Consider the following 11,489-nt stretch of genomic DNA (forward strand, 5'->3'; position numbering starts at 1 on the left):
TATCCCACTTATCATCCATCTATCCATTGTGGTTTTCGACACATTTAAGTTTCAGATATAAGCCTACTTCACCATTTTGACCTCAACAGTAACACATATTTCAAATAATCCAATTTTTACTTGAAGTAGCTTTAAATAGTAATTGGAGAGAACATTCACATGCCACCATGGTGAGGTTAACATAAATTAAGACAGGAAGTTTGTTTCTTCCCAGCAGAGTAAGATTTTTGCTCTCCTCCCTCCTGTATTTCCCCCCCAGTCAATTTTCCTGGAAATGGTTTTTATTTCCCTCCTTAAACCAGGGTGGTTCCCCTTTGTTCTATGCTTAAGAGGTTGGAATATTCTGGATGCAGGTGAGAGTACAGCAACCTGTCAGGCAGAGGATACCCAGATGGGGCCAGTGTGGGCCTTGCCTAGCTCCCCGACTTTGTCCCTGCTAGGTTGTACCTGGTGCATTGAGAATAGTCACCTCACTTCTAGAAGTACTGAACTCATCTAATGGTTTTTGGGTGTAGGTCCGTTCCCCCCCCCCAACTCCCTCCCTTTGAATGCCATGCCGCATTCTCTTCTCATCTGGAACGTCACAGCCAATTCACTAGTAAGGAGAAGTTACAGCTGTTCCGTGCAAGCTGTCTTTTGTGTATGTGTGTGGACTTGTTTGGTTGGTTGATTGAACTTTTTTTGCTTATTTTTTAATAATTCTAGCTTCCTAAGAGGGTAATAGGATGAAAGAATGAGTTCAAAGATGTGTTTTATTATTCCTAATTTCCAGTCACTTTATATAGCACTTGGTTGAGCAAGTGCTTGGCTTTCATATGCTATTCCCTGCCCCCCCCCCCTTTGCCGACTCACTGACATTTAAATTGCTTTGGTGAAGAGAAGGGTGCACAGAACACAGTCAAGGAGAGCCTGTGGCTCACATTGGCTTCACTTCACTGTATATAAGGATTTTGTCAGAAAAGGGCCTGGGAGACTACCAGAAGCTAGATTATCTGAGGGCCTGTCTCAGTAGACTGTTGTGCTTTAATTTATTGGCAAGTTCTCAATAAATGTTGCATTTAATTTCTCACAAAGCAGCATAAACTTGAACCTTTCAGAGAAGCCAGGGAGTCTTCAGAACAGGGTGCAGGGGCACCAGTTCATCCCAGGTGAGGAGTTTGCTCCGAGGAGCTGGAGTCTGTTACCTGTTTCCCAGGCTCACAGGCTACATAGAGCTCTAGAAGGTCTCTCAGAGGGAGTTAAATCTTATTTCCCCCCTAAGCTAAACTACAACTTCTCTTGTGGCCCATACCCATCACCCTCCAGTCAATTGTTACAACACCAAGTCCAGCCATCTGTGCAAAGTGAAGACTGTTGCCCATGATTCCAAGATGGACTGGTGAAATCTGAACTTTTCACCCCAAATGCAATCAAGGCACACAATGCTTACCATGTAGTAGGTTTTGTTTTGTTTTGGGTTTTAAACTTTCCTTTTATTTGCTTTCTGGATTTCCATCTCTCATAAAGCACGTGGGGGTTTTATTTTTATATTTTTGTGTGTGTGTGCAGTGTCCGCCCCAAGCAAGTCTCTTGGGAGGAGGAGGCGGCGCCTGGCTCGAAACAGGTTTACCATTGATTCGGATGCGGTCTCCGCTGGCAGCCCAGAGCGAGAGTCCCAGCAGCCGCCCGGTGGCGGGGACACTGACCGCTGGGTGGAGGAGCAGTTCGACCTTGCTCAGTATGAAGAGCAAGAGGACATCAAGGAGACAGACATCCTCAGTGACGACGATGAGTTCTGTGAGTCGGCGAAGGGCGCCTCAGCGGACAGAGACCTGCAGGAGCGGCTGCAGGCCGCCTCCATCAGCCAGCGGGAGAGGGGCCGCAGAGCCCTGGACACTCACGCGTCCCGGATGACGCAGCTCAAGAAGCAGGCGGCGCTTTCGGGCATCAATGGGGGCCTGGAGAGCACGAGCGAGGAGGTCATCTGGGTCAGGCGCGAAGACTTCGCCCCCTCCAGGAAACTGAACACTGAGATCTGACTGCTCCCCTTCCCGTGCGAGTGTGTAGATAGAACCCCCGCCCTCGCTCCGCCCGCCTGCCCCGGAGCGCCCCCTTGCGCACGCTCGTGCGCACACGGTTCGGGCAGCCGACTTTGCTCCGAAGCCATGTGGCCCACCCGACCTTGTCATTCATTTCTCACAAAAGCATCCAAAAGAATCGTCCCAAATTCTAAATAAGCTCGAGTCCTTTCTTCTGTATATTTCCAAGGGCTTTTATTTATTCTCAATCAATCAGGTCCTGAAGAATTAAAAAAAAAAAAAACAACACAACACAACAGATTATTTATAGCACTGGAAAGAAAATTACACTCCCCCCAACACCTCCTGCCCTGGGAGTATGTACAGCAGATGAGTTCACAGGCAGTGTAGAATAAAAGAAAAAGCATTGTATCCAAAACCAATCTGAGTCATCTCCTAGGTCGGGGGTCCACCTTCCAACCCACAATGAAAGGAAACGCCTTTCCCTTGTAAGTGTCTGCGAGTATCTGTGTATTTTAGGGATGTGTGAGGAGAGGGTGGAGATTTATGTTTTGATGAGCCTTTTTGCCTTGTTTTTTTTTTTGTTTTCTTTTTTCTTTTCATGTTTAAGTCTCTGGCTGGTCTTTAGTGTCAGTGTTCGGAAGCTCTAGTTTTGCATAGAATTATAAAGATGCCAAACTTTGCAAAGAGATCCAAATTTATCACTTGAAAAATAGAAAGAGAAAAAGAAAACTCACTATTTTTTATATTTTACCTGAGATGCAGGGGCACAAACAGGTGAGAATTTTACAGTGTTCATGTAACTCTGACTTGGGGAAAAAAATGAGGATATTATCTTTTACAGAGAGAGTGAGGTGTAGTGATTTTATATTTATATATAAAAGGCCAACAAGAAACTCATGCTTAGTGTTTACTTTTTTCCCCTAGGAAGATGTTTTGTTGTTTGTTTGTTTTTTTTTTAAAAAAAAAACCTCTTGGATTCTATATTTGAGATGGGAATTTGGTTGGATTAAACAGGACACCGAATGAGCAGTGTGTATGTCTGTTGCACATGGCAGGGGCAGGGCAGAGGGAGCCTCCTTCTGGGGTTGCCATGGTGATCATTAGTTTTCCCATCCACACGGCATCTTCATCCATAGATGACCCACTCCTCCCCTGACAGTCTACAACCAAACCTCTTAGCAAAATAACCTGTTCAAAGACATCTCTTTGAGTTTCACACTTTCTTCATGCCAACGAAACAGGGTAAACATGAGAATACCTAACATGCTAAACCGATTTCCAATGAAGAAAGAACAAAAATGATAGCACTTTCAATTTTTTTATTAATTAAAAATAAAAAGGGTTTATAGCTTTTCTTTGGTTTTTCTCTCTCCCCATTTCACAATGTCCACTTCCTAAGAAGGGTTTCAATAATATGTAAACTTTTCTTTTTTGGGGAAAAAATTATCTATTTGGTGTTTGACACATCAGTAGGTACTTTAAAGACCTGAATTTTATAGTAGCTTTAGGAATTATATTTTATAAGAATCAGTTATGACTTTATATTTCCAGATAGAGAGAGTTCAGAACATCACGCTCTTGTGCTCCTGCTTGCTTCCCCTGCTTCCCCGCCCTCTCCCCTTCCCCTTTCGGGTCTCCAGGGCTTTGAGCTTGATCTTTTGAAAGTTTTATTCTATTAAATTTTTGCTATATCTTCTGGTTTTCCTAAAAGCTTTAGAATGGTTTCTATACCCTTTGTATCACTGCATTGTTCCATGTCATCTCCGGTTCGATTGTGTCCGGATGGATAACGGAAACAGAGGCTTCTAACATCGCATCCCCTAGTCCCAGTGCAATGGGGGCGTTTGGAAATACTGGAAAGTCTGGTGCTTGGAGAGGGTGCCATTGTCTCTTGTACATAAGGTCATGACGTGTCTATGTCCAAAGTTCTTATATATTTCTTTTATAAGCTGAAAGAAGGTCTATTTTTATGTTTTTAGGTCTATGAATGGAACGTTGTAAATGCCTGTCAAACAATAAAAATATTGAAATGTGTCTGGACAGCCCAGGGCGTTGTGGTTTTTTTTGGGTTTTTTGTTTGTTTGTTTGTTTGTTTGTTTTTTAGATGGTGGGCAAATGAGTGGTGGTGGTTGGTGGAAAAGAACACATGGGAGAAAATTCGGGGGGATTTAATGACTGTGATGGCATTAAGATCTGCTTTCACATTTTGTCCCTGGGGGCTTGCTACCATCCCATGGAAACTCACAACGACCCCACAGGATAGAACTGCCCCTCAGGGCTTCCAAAGCTGTCAGTCTTTAAGGAGACTGGCTCAGCTTTCTCCCATAGAGCGGTAGATGGAACTGTTGACTCTGGTCAGCAACTTCACTTAATCCAGCGTGCCACAGGGACCCCTCAGCTCACCACAGAATCACAAAAAAAGGTAAACAGATCATTGGCACCCTTTCCCTTTCAGAATTTATGACCTCTTTCAGATCTCACTATATCACCCTTACCCTCAGGTGAAAAGGCTTTCTCCTTCCTGTCTTGCCCCGAGGAGAAGCGTTTCTCCCTTCAGAGGCGCACCCTTGCTGTTGGGGTGACACCTTACATGTCATAGTAGAACTGTGAGCCCTCAAGTTTTCGGTGGCTGAGTTCAGAAGAACTCTCAGCTTTTTTGTTCTGAAGTGCCTCTGGGTAGACTTACCCTGGCAACGTTAGCAGCTGGGTATACAAACTGTCGGCAGCAACCCAGGTTTCTATCCAGTTTAATCTTACACCTAAAACCTCATTGCCGTGGAGTTGAAACCAACTCACAGCTGACCCTCCAGTGGGTTTCACAAAGAAAAGGGCTAAAAGTTGCACAAGAGAAGATTGCCCATTTGTCTCCTAAGGAACCACTGGCGGATTTGAACTGGCACGGAGGCCGTGGCCTTTGGGGTAGCAGTGCAGTTCCATGGACTATACCCCAGCACTTCCTCTGTACTAGACTGGTGGTGGTATTGTTGCTAGGTACCATCAAGTCGCATATTGCCATTTGAGCAACAGATCTGAACCCTGTCCTATCCTTTATCATCCTCAGCCCATTTGAGGCCTCTTAGTGCCTCATTATTCACAGTGTGTTCTGGGAACCAGTAGCATCATTGAGAGCCCATGAGAATTGAAAAACGTTAATCCTCAACCAGATGACTGAGCCTGAACCTGCATTTTAGCATGATTGCACATGATTCATACCCAAGTCGGAGAAGGCTTTTTATGGTGATCTCCATACCTTGATATTGAATAATGATTTGGAGCACATGCTTTACTTTTGGTATTAGTATTTTTTTTTTCTTCATGTGAAACTTTATATCACAAAACACCATTTTGAAGGGAGCTTTGGTGGCCTAGTAGCAGGAAACTGCACTGCAATCTCAGAGGCATGCAGTTTGAATCCACCAGATGCTGTGCTGGAGAAGGAGGGGCAGTCTCCTCCTGTACCAGTCAGATCTGATTTGACGGTACACACATACGAAATTTAAAAAAAAAAAATTCAAAAACCCTTATTCATTCCCAAATCATACACCAGCCTTAACCACTGTCACCTAAGGGAGCTCTGCTGGCCTTGGGGGCCCATTGTCACCTGAGGGAGCTCTGGTGGTCTAGTGTGTGAGGAGATTCACTACAAAACCAAAAGGCAGTTCTGCTCTGTGTGAAGAAGACAGGCAGCCTCCTCCCGAGCTATTTACAGCCGCTGAAAACCCACTCTCCGGAGTCCGCGATGAGTCGGTTCTGACCCGGTGCCAATGAGAAAGCGTGTGTGCTCCCTAATCTTTTAAAAAAATATTTGTGTGTGTACACATGCTACACCAATATTTTTTTATGCAGAAATACATATTTCTGTATTCCACACACCTTTCCTGGGGCGGGGGGAGGGTTTGACAGAGCCAGTTTAATGACACTTCTTTGATGAAATTATTCTGATAATTTGCACTCTCATGTGAGAATCAAGCAGTTTGTTTCCAGCCTGATTGCTTATTCTTTCTGCCTGGAGTCTTGAGTATAAAATAAAATATGCAGAAACAGTCACAATCCTCTCCCCTCTCCATGAATCTAGTCTCCAACATCCAGTCTTCACGTTCTCACTACTATGCTACCATTTCTCTCTCTGATTCCCGCCACTTGGAGCTGGGTCAGAGCTCATGTTAAAAGGACACAGTCCAGGGAGTTCTGGTGGTCTAGTGAAAAGAAGCTGCTCTGCAATCCTGAAGGCGTGAGGTTCAAATCCACCAGCGTCTCCACTGGAGAAGGCGGGGCAATCTCCTCCTGTGCCAGTTGGATATACACACTCCTTCATCCTGCCAAATAGGTGGATGCTAGCTGCAAGCAGGTGGGAGCTATGTGACACCCTTATCTGATACGGTTACGGATTTGAAGTCGACTTCCCATTCTCCCTGTAGAATGTCAGCCGTAAGCTCAGAGTCCACACGACACCTTTAACATTCTTACCTGATGTCCCTACTGCCCTTTTAGGTTTGATTATTTGCAGGATTATTTATAGAATTCACAAGGTTTACTACCTTGCTCTCCTGTGCCAGCCCTACGATAGGCTGATTTGTTGTAGTGAAGTGGATACAAATGCAGAGCTAAGTAGTGCTCCCAACCTGACCCTTCTGTCCTCCAAGGAGACTGCTGTCTTCCTGAGAGCTGAGGTTCTCATCAGCCAGGAAACTGTGGGCCTTGGTGTTCTGGGCTTTTCTCTGTCAATCAGACATGAAAGGCTGAATCGTGCCTCCTGAGACCAGTCCCCCAGCTGTCTCTTTTTGTAGTTTCGCTAGCCCTAGTGGCACTGCAGTTTCTCAGATGTGCTGTAGAAGTCTTTATCAAGTCTGCTGCTGGTTGGGTTTTTTTGCTGTCAAGTCAGGTACAACTCACAGCAATCCTCTGAACAACAAATGGAGACCCTGTCATATGTGCACCCTCCCTACAATCTCCACCATGGCTGAATCCATCCATGCAGTCACTGGGTCAAGCCCTCTCATTGAGGGTTTTCCTCTGTTTCACTGACCCTGCACTTTACCCAGTGTAGACCATGGTTGCTGTTGTTGTGTACCGTGTGGTGGGCAATACCTAGCTGTCTCTAGGTGTCATTATTTCCTTTGTAATACAATTAATTGCTGGTCCTTGCAAATCGGACTCTCAGAGTGCACGCACAGCACCTGCTGGCATGGAGCAGTATGACAGCACACTTGTGGAACCCTTGAATGGGGGATTCTGAAGAAATCTTCTTGTGTGTGTACTGCCAAATTGGAACTGACTCATAGCTGACTCTGATGGGTTTTCGGAGGTGGTTAATTGCACAGGGAAAGATTGTCTATCCCTCTCTCACAGAGCAACTGGCAGTTTTGAACCACGTCCCTTTGGAATTGTAGAGCAGCTTCGTACCACTAGGCCGCCAGAGACCAAGGTACTCCGGGGTTATTTCTCCAGAGCCAAGGACATAGACCACTCCACAGAGGGTGAAACTAGTTCCTTGACCTCACACACCTGAACTTCATTTCCCTTTTAGGATCAGGTCTCACCAGACAGGCAGAAAGATGATGATTTGGGGAAAATTTGAGATGAGGTGCTTCAAGGTCATTTGTCCTTTGGGTCATGACAGAAACGACCATTGTCTCTGTGCACAGACTCAAGTTTGATGAGGAGCTCACTAGTGTCTCCTATTCATCCAACTCTGAGGATGACTCACCTGGGCATATCTATAGTCCATCCCGGGGGCTGCTGGGATGCCTTGTCCAAGTACCTATCCCAGCATCCTTCCCCCCAACCTCTTCATCACCTATTTCCAGCCAATTGTTGTTCCTTTCTGTGAGTAGGTGGGGAGGAGGAGGAGGGCAAGGGAGAAGTGGAAAAAACTCTTCTCTCACCTTATTTTCTTCCATGCTTTGTTACTTTCAAGTTCTGCCTGAATCTTACAGGGAATTTCCACTTTCCATGTTGTCACATCCTGGAGTGGTAAATCCCCCTGACAGAGGAGGTTTTGGGAAGGTGAGGGAGAGGCAGAGAGAATACAGTCAGAAAAAGAAAAACAAATATTAAAATATGCAGCCACTGGGACATACAATGCATGGGATCAGAGTTGCTCCACCACTGTTTTCCATATTGTCGCTGCTGCCATCTTTGACTCACGGTGACCCCAGACACAAGGGAGTGAAGTGCCAACCCCGCGATAGGGTGAAGGTCAGATTCTAGAGATCCACGGGGTTGTCACTGACTTCTTTTTGGAAGCCGCTTTCCAGGCCTTTTCTCCTTGTCCGTTGAAGCGTCACTGAAACCTGCACAGCATTACAGCAACATGAAGCTTCGTGCATACGAGGTGCATCCACCAGGAATGAAACTTCTGTTTTCTGAGTGGAGATTGAGGATTCCACCACTGAAACACCTCAGATCAAGACTGCCGAGTGACCAACGGACTCAGGCCTCTGCAGGCCTCCGGCAGTCATCCCGTTAGTGAACACGGACTTCCGAGCAAAGTCTGTGAGTCCCAAACCAGAGATGTGTGCAAACAGGGCGGTCTAGAAGTGCAGCCTTACCTGCTCTGTACAGTCTTATCAGGACACTAATCCATGATTTATTTTTAAAAGCTGCCTTTCCAAACGGCAGTCCTGTTAACCTAGATTGCTGACCTGGACATCCTATTCCAGTAATGACAAGGCTGTTCTCTGAGCTCTGGTAGGTTTCTAATGGATTCCCAATATGTCTTCATTATAGATAAAAACAGAGACAAGATGTGATAGTTTGTGCCTGAAGGGTCTTGTTATTACAAATGAATTTTTACAGTGGACCCCAGAAACAAACATGATCAAGGAAGTAATTTTCCTAAAAGAGTACCAGAAAAGAAAAAAAACCCCACAAAACACCACATACCACAAAACTCTTATAGCTGGCTTGAGACTATGTAATAAACGGAACTATCTGCACCTTCAATCAATCATGTAATTCCACTTCACATACTAGGGACCTCTTGCTGTCAAATTCTCACTGCTCTTCTCTGATGTCCTTTCAGCTAATTCTGAATTTTGTAACTTTTAGCTCCTGATCCAACACTATTATGTTGCATTATCCAGTGGAGCGGTAGATTTCACTCCGTGACAGTGGGCGCTTCCTGGCCCGGACCTTCTCTCTCCTACGTGCACTTCATTTGCTGTTGTGTGAACAGATCCCATGACCCTGCTCTCCCACAGCACCCACTCTGGCCAGGACACTGTTTATGTTCTGGGGGTGTGAAGGAAGACGAGGACAAAGTCCTTATCCCCATGAACTCACACGATGGAGGGGGAGGCTGTGCTTTCTCCTGTCTTCCTGACCCACGGGAGAACTCAGAACAGGCCTTCTTTATTCACTTGCTGATGGACTTTATACCTCTTGGTTATTGTAAATACTGCCGCAAAAAACATTGGTGCACAATTGGATGCGCTTTTTAATGCTTACCAAGGACTCCTTTGAGTCCTTTAAGGATATTCTAGGCCCTTAAATATGTACCAAAAAAAGGAGAAATTTATGTAATTTTTGACATTTGGATTGGTTAAGTTTTGACTAAATACATTTGTATATTAAAATACACCTTTTAAAAAGTTATGAAATAACAATACATTTGAAATAATTACACTCGGTGTTTGCATTTTATTCTTTTCAAAACAGTTGTTACATAGGTTGTTTTCTTCGGGTCTCACAAAATTCCGTGGGCTGAATTGGACAGATAGCTGTGTCCCTCACCCACTCATTGCCATGGAGTTGTTAACCCATTCGTTGTTAGCCCTGCAGAGAATTTTTCAGAGGCTGTAAATCGCTTCGGAGGAGATTGCCAATCTTTTTTCTGCTGAGCAGCTGATGTATTAGAACCACCAGCAGAGAGAGGCACCACTAGTAGCATGACTGTCTGTGGACGACGCCACGAACAGAAGAAGTTCAAAGAAAATGCTTTGTAACAAAACATGATTTTTGGAAGTCCTACTGAGCAGGTACTAAACCATAAGCGAGATCCACGCACAAATCCAAGATGGGGGAGGGGGGGAGAAAAATCTGTGTAACAACGCCTAATGTTAGAGTAACAAGCCTCAAGATGCAGGCCTATTTGATTTAAAAAGAACGAACTGCATATTCTAGTCTCAGAAAGTCTCCAGCGGTATTTTATTTGTGTATTTAGCCTAGTAATGAGGGTGGTAACAGATCAAGACCCTCGTTAAACACCACGTTAAGAGACGAGAAATTTTAAAGTGCACACCATTGCCCCCTGCTGGAGACATGCTGCATCGTGTGTGTCAAGACTCCCAAGACTTCTCTGAGTTGAGATGGAAGTGAGTAGAGAGGGGTCCTTAACTAACTTGTCTTTTAGTTAGAGAGATTCTTTGTGCCCTTTTTCTCTGCTGTGGACATGCTGAGCTCAAGAAATGCTATCCGTCTAGAGGGGTGCACGTCTCCTTATAAAGTAATAGTCACGATCATAGAGCTGGCTGCTGGTGCTGTTTGTAAAATGGTTTTTCCAGATGGAAGGATTTTTGTCTCAGGGAGGAGGGTTCAGAACTTTCTTCCCTGTTCCCAGCATCCCTTAGATAGCCCAGCTGGCTGAGGCGCTTCCAGTGCAGCTCTCCCTAGAGGAAGTATTTTTGCTGCCCCCTCGTGGTAGATAAGCGAGATGCAGCATGGACAAGGAAGGACTTTTGATGTCCTAACGCTAGTCTGTTAGGTAGCTGGAAGGTTGATGGTTGAACCCGCTGACTACTGCCTGGGGAAGATGATTGGGTGTACATTTTTAGTTTGCAAAGATTTATAAACTTAAGTTCAAACTCTTTGCCTTCAACACAGCTGCCCCTTCGGAGGCTGTAAATCGTACAGAAGAAGATTGCCCATATTTCTTCCACACAGTCGCTGGTGAATTCTGCCGGGAAGGTGCTGCCTATAGTCCTTGGAAACTCTTTGGGTGATAAAACTATTAGGGTGCTCAGCTTCGAATTGAAAGGCCATTGGGTCGAATTCACTGAAAGGCGCTTTAGAAAATGGATCGGGGCCTCTATTCCTGGACAATCTATTTGACAATCCAGTGTCAAAACCTTCCTTTGCCATGACTTCAAATGACCTCTGTGGTGGATATACATCATTCCATCATGGCCATTGAGCAATTCTACTCTGACACACGTGGAGTTGTTACAATCTTAGAAGTGATTCTTCAGCAGCTGAAGAATCTTCACTTTAAAGCTGCGGCAGAAGCGAGCTTTGGTGGTCTAGTGGCAAGAAGGTGTACTGCAATCCCAGAGGTGCACGGTTCAAATCCACCAGATGCTCTGCTGGAGAAGGAGGAACAATCTCCTCCTGTACCAGTCAGATCTGATTTGATGGTACACTCATCATCATCATCATCATCATCATCATCATCATCATCATAAAGCTGCGGTAGAGACCCAGAGCAGTGAAGTGGGTCACTACTCACACAATTGTGGGGTGGAGGCTAGG

General features: G+C 45.1%; 1 protein-coding gene across 2 annotated transcripts in view; it reads left to right on the top strand.

Moving 5' to 3' along the window:
* The window catches only part of TIAM1 (T-cell lymphoma invasion and metastasis 1), a 177,461-nt gene extending 173,406 nt beyond the window's left edge, over positions 1–4,055 (top strand). The window contains exon 26 of one of the 2 annotated variants that reach the window (XM_006886757.1): positions 1,549–4,055. In XM_006886757.1, coding sequence (XP_006886819.1) covers positions 1,549–2,018 — 470 coding nt within the window. In that variant the 3' untranslated portion in view covers positions 2,019–4,055. The remainder of the gene's footprint in view (positions 1–1,548) is intronic. The other variant, XM_006886758.1, reaches the window with a different exon arrangement.
* The last annotated feature ends 7,434 nt before the right edge of the window (positions 4,056–11,489 follow it).

The sequence above is a fragment of the Elephantulus edwardii genome, unplaced genomic scaffold (genome assembly GCF_000299155.1).
Source record: "Elephantulus edwardii isolate Elephantulus edwardi_28Jun2011 unplaced genomic scaffold, EleEdw1.0 scaffold00051, whole genome shotgun sequence".
Classification (NCBI taxonomy): Eukaryota; Metazoa; Chordata; class Mammalia; order Macroscelidea; family Macroscelididae; genus Elephantulus; species Elephantulus edwardii.